The sequence below is a fragment of the Salvelinus alpinus genome, chromosome 31, assembly GCF_045679555.1.
Source record: "Salvelinus alpinus chromosome 31, SLU_Salpinus.1, whole genome shotgun sequence".
NCBI classification, from domain to species: domain Eukaryota; kingdom Metazoa; phylum Chordata; class Actinopteri; order Salmoniformes; family Salmonidae; genus Salvelinus; species Salvelinus alpinus.
Window position 1 is genome coordinate 8,467,145 of NC_092116.1, and position 18,191 is coordinate 8,485,335.

At 41.5% G+C, this 18,191-nt stretch overlaps 1 protein-coding gene across 1 annotated transcript; it reads left to right on the plus strand.

Moving 5' to 3' along the window:
* Positions 1-2,069: 2,069 nt before the first annotated feature.
* LOC139561835 (PHD finger protein 23B-like) lies at positions 2,070-11,700 on the plus strand. Its single transcript, XM_071379140.1, has 5 exons — positions 2,070-2,661; positions 3,739-3,770; positions 3,904-3,996; positions 8,548-9,184; positions 9,721-11,700. Exons 1-5 carry the CDS (start codon positions 2,634-2,636, stop codon positions 9,912-9,914), a joined length of 984 nt encoding a protein of 327 aa, XP_071235241.1. The 5' UTR covers positions 2,070-2,633; the 3' UTR covers positions 9,915-11,700.
* Positions 11,701-18,191: the final 6,491 nt, after the last annotated feature.

The following is an 18,191-nucleotide window of genomic DNA, read 5'->3' on the forward strand; positions in this document are numbered from 1 at the left end:
ATACAAGGACATCCCAGGCACTGATCTGGACTAAGTTAAATGGTGAGTTATCCCACTTTGTTGTCCGAACAACATCTTTGGTACATACTTTCCCACCCGTTACAAAAACGAAAGAGAACGTTGGGTTACGGATGTAACTTTGGTTCTCTGAGTAGAGTAACGGGTCGCCAAGCATTCATGTCATTCCATCCCCTCTGTTGGGTTCAAGTGAAGTAATAGATATTGTCACAACACACCACCTTTTTATAGTGACACGTCACGTGGGTACAGTAAGGGTGTGGCATGATTTTAAACATCTTTGATGTGAAGCATCTCAATCACATTGCGTGAATGGGAAGAAGTTCCCATAGGTCGTTTGGTAACCCGTTACTCTACTCAGAGAACCAAGGTTACATCTGTAACCCAACATTTTTTGGACAAGGAGGTTAATTTGGGAGATCCTTTTTACTATCGAGGACTGTGAAGAGAGCAATGGGAAAGGTGGATTCAATCAAGGTCCCTAGAAGCGGCCTTGTTTTTATTTTTTTAATTTAACCTTTATTTAACTAGGCAAGTCAGTTAAGAACAAATTCTTATTTACAATGACGGCCTACCCCGGCCAATGCTGGGCCAATTGTGCGCCGTCCTATGGGACTCCCAAGCTCGGCCGGATGTGATACAGCCTGGATTCGAACCAGTGACGCCTCTTGCACTGAGATGCATTGCCTTAGACCACTGCGGGAGCCCAATTGGTTAATTGTGTAAATGAAAAACAGAAGAAGCGTGCACTGGATCTGGCTAAATTCCCTACGTCGGAACTGACCTTCATTGATCTTCAGAGCAGGGCACCTGCTAAAGGAGTTATATCTGGAGTCTCTTATTCAGAAAATCCCAGGAGCGGTCAGTGCACATCGCCTGACCCGTTTTGTAAAAGGAGAAAAGCCTATCGATATTATTGTTGTTTGAGGAGACTCTTCACATGTGAAGCTTGGATATGTGAGGTATGCGGAGAGAGCAATTGTGCCCAAACCACTCAGTGGCCACGTGTCAAATGTTTGCAGACGGGAGAAGTATGCTATTGAAGAATCTATGAAGGGAAAATGTTGCAACTGTGGTGGGGATCGTACTATGAACTTCCTTGAGTGCCCTGTTAGGGTGAAAGAGGTCACGGTGTTGTTGTGGAAAATTCTTACACAAGGACACTCGAAGTCAATCTTAAAAGATTCATTGTTTATTGTCAGCACGCTGGAGAGGTTCCAACCAACTCAATGCACCATAGTGCACATGTCAATTGGGAGCTCTGCCTGGGCAGACCCAGCAGTTGTCTTATATACGGCAATACACAGACAAGTTATATTTGCATGATTTAGCATAATTAATTAATCATTACCATTTTGTTCTATTCATGTGACCGACCAATACTGTTTCATAACATGTGACAGACTAACATCTCACGAGGCTTCTCCCTCTCTAAGCTGAGACCTTGAAACCAAGATATCGTTCGTTCGTTCTCAAAACAATGTGTGTATAGCCAAATTGCAGCTACTGATAGTTGATTTGTACAGTCAGCCACTTGCATGAACACAGACATTGGTTTATAGAACAGCACATGAATAGAACACAGAAATGTGTTATAAGAAAAGCACAAACATTAAAATTCCCATTACAGTGTCAAGGATCTGCGTTGTACAGCAGATCTCCTATGTGGTGGCGGTGAAGAGAGTCGAAGGGGCAAGAGGCCATAGTGCTGAAAAAGATATGGTGGTGGATGCACCACAACCAATTGCAAATGTTTTTACGTCAATCAAGAGATCTGGATACACTCATTGTGAAAGGTGTTATTATTTGTACTTCACATCATTGTATCTGCAGCCAAAACGTTTTTGGGCTCCAAGACTTCACGGCAGAAGCACTGGAAGGACTACTGTTGCCAGAAAATGTCCCACCCTCACAGGATCTTTCTGACCCTGAATCAAATTTTAAAGCATGTTGATTTAGTTTAGTTAAACTTTTTTGGGGCGGTTTGTATGAATATTTTTACCCCTTTTTGGAGTCTTTGTTATCCACCTGCACAGTAGGTGGCGTAATGCACATCCAATTGTTGCAAACGCCATTATGCCAGAGAAGAAGATGCCTTGCTGGAGTGAGGCGCGCAAGAGACGATACATATTCTAGTCGATTTTGTTCGTGTTATGGAAAAACGTAAACTTCATCTAAGAAATGTGTTACCTGAATGCTTTTGTCTTTTACGATGGATTCACCTGCTGCAGTTTTTTTCCGGTGACTTAGCGAGATAGTTTAAAAAATTAGTTGATTTCCAGGAATATTTATGCAATATAACTGCTGTGACGAAGAAATTAGCTAGTAACGTTAGCTAGCTAACCTTGCTTCTTGTTAGCTAGGTAACGGGCAGATAAGGAATTATTTCTGCAATTGTTGTTGGCTAGTCTGTACCTAGCCGGTTAAACAATCTAGAACTGGGGACCACAATCCAAAAAGTCAAGGAAAGTCGCTTGTCGAAGAGTTGTTGAGTCCTCCGTTCTCGGCAGGGTGTCCCACACACACACAGTCAGCAGTCAAGCCGGGAGAAAAACACCCCAGCTGCTAGCTACCTGGTAGCTACCACCACAACGGGCCTTGTTGCTGAGGCGACAATGCTTGAAATAATGTCTGAACACCAAGGTACGTTAAGTGTCAGTTCACATAGTAAATTGATATAGAGTTGTTTTCAAGCTAGCGGACATTGTTGGTTTTGTTCAAGCCTCCCAGTAAAGCAACTGTTGGTTGTTCAATCGCAATGTTAGTTGGGTAACGTTAGCTAATACGTCGCTATAGTTAACTAACATTAACTGTCAGTTAGCTAGATTGACTTAATCTGTATCAAACAGTCAACGTATATTAGCTTGCAGAGTTTGATGATAAACTGTGCGTTTTTATGCAGTAACGATAGATAGCGTAGCTAGTTAACGTTTGCTTAACCATGGCATTGATGTGGCTAATGTAAAATAACCGCTGGCAAGCTAACGGTAACTAGCTAGCAAGCACAGCGTTCTAACAAAATGGGGCATAATGACTTTTGCTTTGCCAGTCCACGAACATGTCTTTAACAACTATCAGTTTTTGTTTGTTAGATTGCTACAGTAACTAGTAAGTTAGTTAGTTAGCTAGATGTTGCTAGCCAAGTTCAAAATTCGGGGTTGAGCCGGCTCCTCATGCCAGCTGCTAAAGCTGTCTCACAATGCATGGATGGCATGGTTCAAGTTTGTTCGCTAACGTTATCCAACCTACTGTAGCCAGCTAGTTACGACTCAACATGTTCCACCCCAAGCACAATGTAACAGTCTTGAATTTGTCTTTGCATCTCTATTTAAGTTATTGACCCATTGTAAAAAAAAATATATAAAGACAACATTGTTGGCGGTAACGTTAGCTAGCTGGTTAACATCGTTACTGGCGAGCAGCGAAGGTATTCACTCGTTTAAGACAACTAGCTAACATCATTGTTAGCTAGCAAACTAAACAGGCAGTACCCTTGTCTGGTTCAGTTTTTCATTGCATTAGCAAGCTAACTAGTTGTTCCTATATTCTCTCGATACATCTCTAGGCCGAACACAAATAGACACAGTGGAGAGTGAGGTTATTATAACCTGAAAATTGAATTGTACTTTGAAGTATTGGATACTTAAAAAAAAAATCAAAATGACTGTATAAAATGTAAACAGTTTATAGATAGTATAGTAATTGTTTTTTCTTATACAGATTCGTTATTGAAGTGCAAAACGGAGACTCTGGTAAGTAGACTTCCGGTGTGATCAATTTCACATCCCCCTTAACATGACCATTCTATTTGGTGATGCATGTACGAGTTATTAGCTTGATTCATGTATGTGTGGAGCTCATTCATGTTTTGTTTTATCTCTTTAGCCTCCAGAGAGGAGAAAGAGGACCGTCGAAGACTTTAACAAGTTCTGCAACTTTGTCTTGGCATATGCAGGCTATATCCCCAATCCTAAAGAGGTAGGTTAACTAGGCACATTTCAACTGGCACTTAAAATTAGAGCCAAATTGAAGATGGCTCGAGAGAAACCCGGGCCAGCACAGCCCAGTTTTACAACTGGTGCCAGTTCGATTAGAATTGGGGCTGGTGACGCCATTACTATGCAACCACCAGCTGATGATTACACCACGTTTAGCTAGCTCGTCTGAGCTTGTTGCTGTTTGCTAGCACATGGACAAGCGGTACTGCGATAGTCATACATGACACGAATTACCACCATAGCTGGATCCTTCATTCATTTTTGCACTACACAAAACACTTGTGACAAGTCAGCCTTCGAATGCTAGCTGCTAGCTACATAACGCTGTCTAGCAAATAAGAGTTGAAACACGCTAGCTAGAAAGCTAACGTCAGCTAGCAGGAATTTTAGCTGGCCAGGTCGTATTGAAAGCAAGCTATCAAACCCGTGGTCTGGTTTCCTTGGTTAGCTACCTAATAATCCAATGTCATAGCAAACAAAGTAGGAATGTAGCTAGCTAGATAATCTGTTATGCTAGCGACGACGCTAACCCTTTAGCTAGCTAACGTTAGAAAGCTAAATACATGTCTGAGTCTGTCTGGCACTGGCAGGAGTATGTGGTAACGTAAGTTACAGCATGGTGAGGGTGAATTAAATTATTCAACATCTTGCTAGCTAGCAACATTAGCGAAGACAGCTAGCAATATGACATTTCTAATTTCTGGAGGAAGTGAAAACTCAAATCGAGCTAGCCTACCTAGGCAAGCTCAACCCGGGTTGACTTGTGTAGGCTGGACACATGCCATTTTAAACACTGCTTTTTTCTGATAACTAGTTTATTGCATCCGCCGTGGAGCCCAGTTTCATAATATTACCATATGTCCCAGCTGCTTGCCGTAGTTTTGAAGTAATCGTGAAAAAACAGGCCTTATTTTATGGCATTTTTCACCCCGCCATATCCTATTAGTTCTATTGAGCACCAACTCGCCTTATGTACGTTCTATTACCAGTTTGTTTTACGTCACAATGCCTGTTTCGCTATTGTTGACAATGAGACCTGCCCACGTTGTTTGTAGTTAAAATGTAAACAAAAAAACGGCTCATGGAACTCTGAGGGTCGTCCCATTGTTTACTATAGGGAAATACAGGTATGTCTGTCTATTTTGTCAAATATCTCGCAATGTGTGTATATATATATATATATTTTCGAATTGGATACCATTTTAATCAGGATCAATCTCTTTCTAATTACATAAGGTTGGGCAGCGTACTCTGCTATCATCGATCTCTAGACCAGGAATAGTCAAAAGTTGATTCCCCCCTACTTCTCGTTATGCAGACATAAGCACACTTGGCACCATCCAAGGTGCGAATGTTTACATTCTACATGAGTTGTTTTTCAGTTTCGTCCTAAGAACAGATTGTAGTGGTACAATAAAAAGGGATACATTTGTTGGTGCCATTTAGGCGAAATTGAATTCTAAGCGTCACTCCAGTCAAAACAGCCTCTGCGAACGTTCGATTCCATTCATTAGCTATGGGCTCGCGCTAGTGTTCCAGTTTAGGCAACGTTCTTTTGCCATTTTTCAGCCTTGGGTGAATTTTGACTCTTTCTATTGTCCAGCCTATTAAGTGCCAATGGAAACTATAGAGTAGCAAGGGCAAACGTGTTTTGGTGATTTTACGGCATATCATCAAAATAAACATCACAGCACATTTTTGTACTCATTCAGCAGTTTTTACCTGATTTAAGTACAATACCATTATAAATTAATGTTTAAAGTTCCATTTATATTCCTAAAACGTACATTGAAAATTATGCTGTCTCTGCTTCCTGTTGAAAATGCATATTGATAAATAGCCCGATGTCAAACAGTTTGTGTCCAAATCAATAACCAATATGCAGTAACAGTTTGATTTAATGAAAACATAAAATGTACTATCTACACATGTTCAACAATAGTAATCATATGACTTCTTTATATTTAAAGAGCACCTTATAAACTGCATACGCACCCAAAACCCTTGACAAATGGCAATAAATCACTCATCGATTGGGGGTGGGTGGGGTGGTGTATGCATTGTTGAAACTACCACTACTCAAAAACCATATGGAAACTGGAGATATTTTTGACCTAACTGACCACCCTCAGGACCGTCAACTACATTTTTGAATGTTGTATTTTGATGCCAGGATCACCAAAACTGAAAGAGAAATGCATCACTGTTTTGTCAATCACTCATCGATTATTACGTTGAAATCAATTGCCAGGGGGGCTAGGGAAGGTTGCAGATCCTGTTAACTAAAACGGCTCAAAAACCAAATGCAATCACTGGTTAGAGGACAATTTGTAGAAGACTGCTGTCTACATTTTAAAGTGTTGCATTTTTATTAAAGTTGGTCACCGACACGGTAAGTGTAACGCAACACTTTATGTTAATCACTTCCATCGATATCAAGCTGAAATCAGTAGAAAGGGGCAAATGTTTGGTGTGCAGCGCTGTTTAAACTAACACTATTCAAAGGCCACACAGGAACTTGGATTTACCTAATACATGGTTGGTTAGATTCGAACTTGAAGGCATATACAGTTTAAGTCAGAAGTTTACATGCACCTTAGCCAAATACATTTTAACTCAGTTTTTCCACAATTCCTGATATTTAATCCTAGTATAAAAAAAACTGTTTTAAAACAGTTAAGATCACCACTTTAGTGCCTTGTTGTGAACACGATGCATGGTTTTATTCTGTACAGGCTTCCTTTTTACTGTCAATTATGTTAGTATTGTGGAGTAACTACAATGTTGATTGTAGTGACTGGGTGTATTGATACACCATCCAAAGTGTAATAACTTCACTACGTTTTTTATTTTTATTCACTGTTCGATTGAGGGACCTTACAAATAACTGTGGGGTACAGAGATGAGGTAGTCATTAAAAAATCATGTTAAACCACTTGACTTTTTAAACTGATTTAGGCTTGCCAAAACAAAGGGATTAAAATACTTATTGATTCAAGGTGTTTCAGTTTTCCATTTGTAATTTATTTGTATAAATTTTTTTATATAAGGTGGTATTGTGTGTAGGCCACAGATTTTTTTTTATCCATTTAAAATTCAGGCTTTAATACAACAAAGTGTGGGAAAAGTCAAGGGGTGTGAATACTTTCTGAAAGCACATGTTTTATTCTTTAGTCTAAGATGTTGGAGGGGGATGCTAAGCTGACATATGGAATTGTTTTAAGATAATTATACTATGGATAATTTAGCTTTTTGATGTTGAATTTTAGGACGGACCCCTTTACGTCTAAAAATGTACTTATTTGATAAAATATCTATTTTTGCCTTTACTATTAAAGCCCATAAACTCCCCCCAAAAATGACCCCCTTTTTCTCCCCTATTTCGTGGTATCCAATTGGTAGTTAGTCTTGTCTCATCGCTGCGCCTCCCGTACGGACTCAGGAGAGGCGACGGTCGAGAGCCGTGCGTCCTCCGAAACACAACCCAGCCGAGCCTCACTTCGTGACACAACGCCCACTTATCCCGGTAGCCAGCAGGAAACAACACCGTACACCTGGCGACTGTGTCAGCGTGCATTGCACCCGGACCACCACAGGAGTCGCTAGAGCGTGATGGGGTAAGAACATCCCTGCCGGCCAAACCCTCCCCTAACCTGGGCGGCGCTGGGCCAATTGTGCGCTGTCTTATGGGTCTCCCGGTCGCGGCCTGCTGCGACAGTCTGGACCGAACCGGGATCTCTAGTGGCACAGCTAGCACTGCGATGCGGTGCCTTAGACCACTGTGCCACTTGGGAGGTCCAGCCCACAGAAACTCATTGAATAACACAATCTTAAATGGCAAAAAGGACAGTAAAAAAAGGAAACAAGGTTTCGACGTGTCTGTCCTAAATCTCGGAGATATTTAAAAAAAAAAAAACAGAGCAATAAGTCTTGACATTCGTAGAGCAAAATGGAGAATCTCCCCTTTCTACAGTGGGGTCCCATTTAGTTTGTAGCCCAAACGGTTCGGACGCTACCAAACAGAAGTTGGCACATCGATGGTGGACTTCAGACGAGTCTCCTGATGCTTGTGAGGGTCGTAGAGCAAAACGGAGAACACCTTCGTGTTCATGAGTCTCCCTTATCCATAGCTGTCGTAATAGTTTTAACACTACAGACGTTTACACAAGCAGACGCTTACATTTAAAAATATATATAGATATGTGTGTGTGTGAGATGTATATAATTGTATTTATTTTTTGGTGGATGTCTCATGGTCTGACAAACACCGCTCTGCAGCCTTTAACCGCAGATGCTGAAGTGCGACACTGGCTGAAGAGGTGGATTGAGACTCATCCAATGCAATAAACAATATCTCTAGCTTATACTGACTGATTTTGATGGAAAATTTTATGTAGCACAGATTGGCGTACTGGTGTGTCAATCAACTCTAGGGGGTTAAGTAACATTTATAACCCTGTGCATCAAGTATTGTTTGTCCTATACTGTTTTTTTCCCTCATTGGTCTTTCTCTACATCTGTGGCTGTGTAGGAAGGTCCATGGTCGCCAGCGTCCTCCAGCTCCCCACACAGCTCAGGGGCATCGGGGGAAAGTGGAAGCGGCGGCAGCTCTGGGGGTGCCAGCTGGGGAGACGGAGGCAATGACCTGCACACCATCCACACGTTTGTCCACAAGGCTCGTGCCAACAAGGGCAAGAGCATGCGCCACATGCACTCGGACAGCTCCCTGCTGGACAAGATGCGGCTGAAAGACTCTTTGTACGACAGCCAGGCTGCCAGCAAGGCAGAGCGCAAGAAGGACAAAAAGCTCAAAAAGTTGTCATCGGGTTCCGCCATTGGTGGTGCGGCTGACAGCGGGAGCAGTGGCGGTGAGAAGAGGGCTCGCATCAAGCGCAGCAAAAATCCCAAGCAGCCCAAAGCCCTCAAGAAGCTTAAGAGCTCGGCCACCCAAAGCGAGACAGACTCTGAGACCGGCCACGCCCACCCCGGGGAGCGCTCGGTCCAAGAGCACAGTGTCTCCTCCCCAGGAATGCAGGGGCTGGCCAAGATGCAGGCAGGGATGCAGGGGCTGGCCAAGATGCAGGCGGAGGATTCCAACCGGGACGCAGAGATAAGTTCGAGCGAAGGTGAGACATGGATAGCCGACGAGGACATCATGGTGGAGTCAGGTAAGCGATTTCATACTGACCACGCTATGGACAAGAAAGCACAAATATTTTTGTTGCTGTAAAAGTGTGTGCCCTGTCATTTCCACCAAAAAAGCCTCATCACTTCAGTGTATGGCTACTGTTTCCTGGCAATATGCTTTGCTGCTTGGCTTACAATGGATCGATATTAGTGCACTGACCTGTTCCCTGAGGTCTAAACAAGAGGCTCAGACCAGGTTTGCATTTATTGGACATAAATAAGGGGAAATTAGGTATTTAATTTGAATCTGCTTGGTAACAATAGGTACTTTGTTGCATTCATGAGTCACTGAGGAATAATTCATGGGTAATAATTATGTAATTCTGCTGTTTCTACGTAGTTCCTTAGTAAACACCAAGTAATTAGGGGGCCATAATTTATAACCTCTGTAAACAAACAGTTGAAGAGCTTTTTCTTTTTGAAAACCTTTGCCCCTGTAAGGTGCCCACTGAACCCATCCCTGCTTGTCCCACTATGAGATGCCCCTCTTACCTCTTCTCCCTCCTTCCCCGCCCAGGTGATGACTCTTGGGACTTGATCACCTGTTACTGCGGCAAGCCATTTGCGGGGCGACCGATGATCGAGTGTAACCAGTGCGGAGTGTGGGTCCATCTGTCATGCGCCAAGATCAAGAAGTCCAACGTCCCTGACATCTTTTACTGCCACAAGTGCAGGGACACGCGGCGGTCGGGGCCAAAGAAAGACCCCTAAAGATGGAGGGGTGAGAGGGACTATATCCCTCTTATATCCCTTTTCAATGTACCCTTTTTTTCTGTGTACTATTACAACCAAGTTCTTTTCTGCAATGCCAACAGCTGATTGTAAACCCTCATCTGGACGGCAACTGTATTGTTAGTATTTTCTAGGTGTTTTTTTGACAATCACCATCCTCACTTATTCATGTAGGTTCTTTGTCACGTTCTGCCTCTGTGAAAACTGTACTAAAACAGGAAGACATTGGAAGGAGATCGCTTTATTATCTGTAACATACAAATAGACACCCTTTTGTTCAGTAGTCTTACTAAATTGGGACTGGCTTACTTTTTTTTCATTGAAAAGCTAAGGCAACCATACAGAGATCCATTTCCTGGCTTTCATATTAAGGTCATAGCATAAGGTGCATGACAAGGTATAGATCATTATTTATTTAGGACATTTGATGGGCTGCTTTTCTGTCCGTCAACGTTCAAAGAAAAAAGCTAGTATTTTATAATGGTACATCCACTTTTGTCAGACCCTAACCAGTGTTCAATGCGACTGCCACACCAGAAAAGAAACATGTTTATTTTTGTCCATAAGTTTCTCTTTTTAGGTCTAGAAAGGGTGTCTTTCGTGTTGAGATTTTTTTTGTTGCTACTTTTTTCTCATGTACGCTTTCAATTTGGCAATTGTTTATTTGTTTCTGTCTATTACACTCAGTACCGCTTACCACATTAAGCCCCTATAAGATTTCTCATTAGAGGTTTTCTGACTCAATCAATAGCATATAAAATTTGAAATGTTCAATCTATTCCATAGAAATATGCACAAACTTGTGCTACAACAGTGCACTAAAAGTCAAGCCGAAACCAAACACCCCTTTTTTGTGGTTATTTCATTTGAAAGTTAATTGCTTTTGGCAATTGCTAATACACTGTAACTTATAAACTAAGGGCTGTGCTGTAAAGTTTTTCGATCCAGCCCATAACTAGTAAATATTTTTTGCTTTATTCACCCTTTTTTTTTTGTTGCTTTTTTTTTATTAACTGGTGCAGAATAAACTTTGAGGAGTGGGTCAACATCTGCTACATCAGCACTTGATTACTTTGAGTTCCCTCCGCATGACAATGGAATACCATGACTACCCTTTGGTTGCGGTTTGACTTGGCGACAGACTTCAAATTCCTCCAATGCTTGTTCTGTGCTTTTAAAAAAAAAAAATCACATTTGTGCGTTTAGTTTTTCATTAGAGACTTCTGGTTTGGGTGATTGTTGTAAACTGTCGTGACGGAAAAAGTTGGAGCCACTTCACATTGTAGAAGTGGCTTGAACATCTTTTTGCATGAATGGTTGTAAAATATATATTTTGTATTTCTTTCATGTTATCATTTTTTTTGTTTATAAGTTTTCAGAAAACGCTAGTTGAGATTTGCTTCCAAATCAGAGAACATACAAATCCCTCACCCTCATAATTCTCATTCGTGAAACAAAGTAGACTGTTTGTATTGTACAGAAAAGTAAGTTGATATCACCAGAGTCGTGGCAGGTCCTTTTATGTTGGTTGGTTTTACCTTGCTTTTTTTGTTGGTGGGAGAGTCATGTTTAGTCCCCAAAAAGCAAATGCACTCTCTCTACCACCCTTCCCTTTGATTCTCTGTATATACCCTGTTCTTCGATAACTGTACATATGTGAAAGTGAAAAGAGAGGGGAAAAAAGCCAAGCAAATGTTATATTTTCGGCCTCTGGTATTGTTTTTCTTTAACTGTAGCTTGAAAAATAAAACTTCTTTTTTGGGGATCACCTGTGTTCTCTTGTTTTTCCCAATATATGTGACTTAGGTAAATATAAGGAATGCAATTTATTGAAGTTAGGCACACAATGTTTGTCATTGTACATACACAACCACTAGAGGGTGATCAGTTCCTAACGTCTAAGCAGGTTAATACAGCATCTTAAATGTAAATAAATATTAACATGCTTTCAAACATATTTGTGGGAATTCATCTTTACAAAACAACCAACTAACATTCACAATGAATTCTGATTTGAACCGTAAAGTTAGCATTGAATAAGTGGAGATAATTCAGTAATATATTCCCAGTAGTCTTTTGGTTCATCCTGCAACACAAATGGATACAAATAAGCCAGTTCACCAGTAAAGGATGGTCAGTCCTCCCTGTTCTGTATTCTCACCTTTCTGCTCTGCTGGTTGGATGTAAGGGTGCTTCCAATAGAATCCAGAGGAATTGTTGCCTTCCTCCTGGAGTGACAGACAAATCAAAGAGAAAGATATTAAATAATTCGGACTGGACTTGTTTGATGGCTAAAGTGATATACATTTCACAGCACTGCAATATTGTTACACTTACATCAGTGGCTACTCCTGGTCTCAATGTCACATTATCGCCTACTCCTCGATTGTCTCACCTCTTGTCCTTGGGTTTGCCGTGATGATGGATGGAGATATATTCCATGGGGTCAGGGACGTGTTACCGAGGGGCGTTGAAGGTGGCCGACTTGGAACGGCATTCTTCCCAATCCCGGGTTGTCTTCCAGTGGGGAAAGGAAGGTGAGCTCAGACAGGTGTGGAAAGAACTCTTGGTCTAGACAATTCACATCCTGAGGAGACAGAGGGAGGACATGTTCAATCACACCGCATGCAATAACGATAGTTCATATAATACTATTGATCTACACTGAGTGTACAAAACAATAGGAACAATCCACTTCAATCAGTGTAAATGAAGGGGAGGAGACGGGTTAAAGAAGGATTTTTAAGCATTGACACAACAGACATGGATTGTGTATATGTGCCATTCAGAGGGTGAATTGGTAAAGTTTAAGTGGCTTCGAACGGGGTATGGTAGTAGGTGCTAGGCACACCGGGTTCAGTGTGTCAACAGTTTCCTGTGTATCAAGAATGGTCCACCACCCAAAGGACATCCAGCCAACTTGACACAACTGTGGGAAGCATTGGAGTCGACATGGTTCAGCATCCCTGTGGAACGCTTTAAACACATTGTGATATTTAACAATTGATCAACTTCTTATAGAGGATGACTGTCATTCTATTGTTGACTTGATGAGTTGCTGAATAAGTAACACAATCAAAATATACTGAAATAGCTCAAATTCTGATATCATCCAAAAACATACTAGTTGGAAAAACACACAGTCAACGAAAGGAGGGCTACCAAAGGTGTACTTGTTGTTAAAAGTGAATTTGTGGAATTTCTTTCCTTCTTAATGTGTTTGAGCCAATCAGTTGTGTTGTGACAAGGTAGGGGTGGTGTATTGAAGAAAACCCTGTTTGGTAAAGACCATGTCTATATAATGGCAAGATCTGCTCAAAGAAGCAAAGAGAAATGACACTCCATCATTACTTTAAGACACGAAGATCAGTCAATACGGAAAATATCAAGAACTTTGAAAGTTTCTTCAAGTGCAGTCACAAAAACCATCAAGCGCTATGATGAAACTGTCTCTCATGAAGACCGCCACAGGAAAGGAAGACCCAAAGTTACCTTTGCTGCAGAGGATAAACTCAGAGTTACCAGCCTCAGAAATTGCAGCCCAAATAAATTCTTTACAGAGTTCAAGTAACTGACACATCTCAACATCAACTGTTCAGATGAGACTGTGTGAATCAGGCCTTCATGGTCGAATTGCTGCAAAGAAACCACTACTACAGGACACCAATAATAACAAGAGACTTGCTTGGGCCAAGAAACACGAGCAATGGACATTCAACTGGTGGAAATCTGTGCTTTGGTCTGATGAGTCCAAATTTGAGATTTATGGTTCTAACCGCCGGGTCTTTGTGAGACGCGGAGTAGGTGAACGGATGATCTCTGCATGTGTGGTTCCCACCAAGAAGCATGGAGGAGGTGTGATGGTGCTTTAATGGTGACACTGTCTGTGATTTATTTAGAATTCAAGGCACACTTAACCAGCATGGCTACCACAGCATTCTGCAGCGATACGCCATCCCATCTGGTTTGCACTTATCATTTGTTTTTCAACAGGACAATGACCCAACATACCTCCAGGCTGTGTAAGAGATATTTGACAAAGAAGGAGAGTGATGGGGTGCTGCATCAGTTGACCTGGCCTCCACAATCACCCGACCTCAACCCAATTGAGATGGCTTGGAATGTATCAGAACTCAGGATAATACTCAGATGCAGACAGCTAGAGTCACAGATGTTTATTGACCCAAACAGGGGGCATGCAAAAGACAGGTCAAATGCAGGCAGAGGTCCATAATCCAGGGCAGAGTCAATAAGGTACAGAACAGCAGACAGGCTCGGGGTCAGGACAGGCAGAGGTTCGTAAACGGGTCAGAGTCAGGCAGGTACAGAACGGCAGGCAGGCTCGGGGTCAGGGCAGGCAGAATGGTCAGAACCGGGGAAACTAGGAAACAGAACTTGAGCAAGCAGGGAGATGGGAAAACACGCTGGTAAGACAAGATGAACTGGCAACATAAAAACAGAGAACACAGGTATAAATACACTGGGGATAATGAGGAAGATGGGCGACACCTGGAGGGGGGTGGAGACAAGCACAAAGACAGGTGAAACAGATCAGGGTGTGACAAGATGAGTTGGACCGCAGAGTGAAGGAAAAACAGCCAACAAGTGATCAGCATATGTGGGAACTCCTTCAAGACCATTGGGAAAGCATTCCGCTGGTTGAGAGAATGCCAAGAGTGTGCAAAGCTGTCATCAAGACTAAGGGTGGCTACTTTGAAGAATCTAAAATGTAACATCTAATTTGATTTGTTTAACACTTTTTTTGGTTACTACATGATTCCATATGTGTTATTTCAAAGTTTTTTATGCCTTCATTATTATTCTACAATGTAGAAAATAGTAAAATAAAGAAAAACCCTTGAATTAATAGGTGTTAACTTTTGACTGGTACTGTATAACATTCTATTAGTTGCAATAAATTTGAATACAGAGTTGTTTTGAGGATCAGTTCATAAACCATGTGCCATGGAATTGGTACATCGGAAATCTCTTCCCAACTATTTTGTAATCTATATGGGACAGGTATGCATTTTTGGTCCTTCAACGAAACTGGTATACTTTTCTATTTATCAACATTTTCTTTAGGCAATTTTGGTCTTTAATGCTGGGCCGACAGACAAGTTCCTTACTTTCTCCCCTTTCCTCTTCCATTTTTGCGATAATGCTGCAACTAGTTGGTTGTATTTTTGAGTAGAGCAGACATTTCCACATTTTGTTAGTGACATAACTTCACCAGTCCTATTTATGATATAATTTACATTACTTCTTACTAGTGATGCTTTTATTGTTTTAGAAACATTACAAAGCATGCTCATCAATTTTTTTGTGTTTTGTTGCAGTAATTTGAGCAACAAAATATATATTTTGTACGGTAAAAATGTAGAATGGTTTGGTAGATATTTAAATCTACCAACCACAGTGGCTGGTGGACCAAAAAGTAAATGTTATGTCCTGTTCTCAATCCTAGACCATAAGCCATCACCTGGTCAGTACTGTGTACAAGTGTGGCTTCAGAAGACAGACAGACGGACGGACGGACGGACAGAGACAGTGAGTGATAGCATCAGGTCAGTCTATGCTGTGTGTGTGGCCAACTGGAAAACCTGACGACCTTGTCTCGCTTAATTTCAGCATCGGATTGTGACCTCCAACCACGCACACACTCATACACAGAAATATGAAACAATGGGAAGATAGTGAACGAGGGAGGGAGATAGAGGAGGGGGCCAAAGGGCCTTGCATAGAGTGTACAAAAGGTCTGACAGATTTTCACTTTTCCTCTTTTCCCGCCGATGTCCCAATTATTTATATTCTGGGGCCGCTAGAACCACCAAACATAGACTCTAGAACCAGTGCTGATTGATCTCCATGCAAAAATAAACTGACGGCCCTGCCTACTGAATGTGGTCCCTGATAGGCCCGCCTGGTAGTCTGTCAACAGGGGCAGAGACTAGATAGGCCGCGCTGATTACCTTACTTATCACAGAGCTATGGAGACACAACGTGAGGTATTGCTTGTCATTACCAGTGTGTCTATGTGTGTGTGGTTGACCCGTGCTCGACTCAGATTACCTCTTCCACCCAAATGTCCGTGTGTGTGTTTTACTGTAAGTGTGTGTCCAGCATGACTTCCCCATGCTTCCCCACCCCGTCTGCTGCTCTATAAGTATCCTGCATGACAGTGTGTGCCAAATTTAGACCAAGGGCTGATATATTACAGAGCATGCATGTCTCTGCTCTCAATATCACTGATGATGAAATCCAAGATGAGTCAACATGAGACAAAGTATTACTGGACATTATTATTATACAAAATAACTAATATGTTCTAGGTAATAGGCCAACTACAGTATTTAGGCTACATACAGTGCCTTCGGAAAGTATCAGACCCCTTGACTTTTTCCACATTTTGTTACGTTACAGCCTTATTGTTTCCATTGATCATCCTTGAGATGTTCCTACAACTTGATTGAAGTCCACCTGTGGTAGATCCAATTGATTTGACATGCTTTGGAAAGGGATACGCCTGTCTATGTAAGGTCCCACAGTTGACAGTGCATGTCAGAGCAAAAACCTTCCAGAAGGACAACCATCTCTGCAGCACACCACCCATCAGGCCTTTATGGTAGAGTGGCCAGACAGAAGCTACTCCTCAGTAAAAGGAACATGACAGCCCACTTGGAGTTTGCCAAAAGGCACCTAAAGACTCTCAGACCATAAGAAACAAGATTCTCTGTTCTGATGAAATCAAGATGAAACTCTTTGGCCTGAATGCCAAGCGAAGGAAACCTGTCATCATCCCTATGGTGAAGCATGGTGGTGGCAGCATCATGGTGTGGAGGTGTTTTTCAGCGGCAGGGACTGGGAGACTAGTCAGGATCGAGGCAAAGATGAATAGAGCAAAGTAAAGATGGATCCTTGATGAAAACCTGCTCCAGAGTGCTCAGGACCTCAGACTGGAGCGAAGGTTCACCTTCCAACAGGACAACAACCCTAAGCACACAGCCAAGACAACGCAGAAGTGGCTTCGGGACAAGTCTCTGAATGTCCATGAACCCGATCGAACATCTCTGGAGAGACCTGAAAATAGCTGTGCAGCAACGCTCCCCATCCAACCTGACAGAGCTTGAGAGGATCTGCAGAGAAGAATGGGAGAAACTACCCAAATACAGGCGCGCCAAGCTTGTAGCATCATACCCAAGAAGCCTCAAAGCTGTAATTGCTGCCAAAGGTCCTTCAACAAAGTACTGAGTAAAGGGTCTGAGTACTTATGTAAATGTGATATTTCTGTTTTTATATGTTTCTTAAATTAGCAAATAAATTCAAATAACCTGTTTTTGCTTTGTCATTAAGGGGTATTTGTCTGTAGATTGATGAGGGAAAAAAACAATTTAATACATTTTAGAATAAGGCTGTAACGTAACAAAATGTGGAAAAGGGCAAGGTGTCTGAATACTTTCCAAATGCACTGTATAAACCCTGGATTGCTGATGCTATGTATTGCCATTGAGAGGCTTTGAAGCTACCGGTCGGCCATATTGGCACTCCCAAGTAGGAGCAGTCCTCAATCGGAATGAATGTTATTCTACAGTATTTCAATTAAATGTTTCAAGTACGAAATTACATGTATTTAAGTATTTGTGTTGTTGTAGTGGAGACCGTAACATTAGCAATCCCTAAAAAAGTATACTTTAAGTAAAATGTTTTAATATATTTTGTCATTTTTTATTTGTATGTTTAGCTCACAAAATATAATTTAAAACTATGCATGTATAAATCATTGAGTCAACTGTTCAGTGGATGTAAGATTTAACAGCCCTTAAATAAGTCGACATCGTCCTCTTGTGGATGGATATTGCTTCGACGTCAAAGTTCCAAAAAATAACATGACGTAGTAGGCTAATGAAAACCATGAAAGCCTGTTGAAATGTAACAACTACACGTCGACTTAATTTTGATAGGATTCTGAAGGAATAAAATTGCTTTCGCTGTAAAAAATTGACCTATGAGGATTCGCACTACCGTACATTTTAGTTAGCTCTGGTCCAGGGCTACATCATAGCAGCTTTCGAAGAGAGTCGCCATAATGTTGAACTTTACAGTGCGCATTAATACAGATGTGCACTTCAGAAAATATTATTGGCTGCTGAAATTTGTCGGGCGGTTCACAGTGTAATTTCTATCATATAGAAGTATTCACCTATATTTAACTACCCTCTTGTCTTAAATTCCGTAAACCTGTGTATCCACAATTAG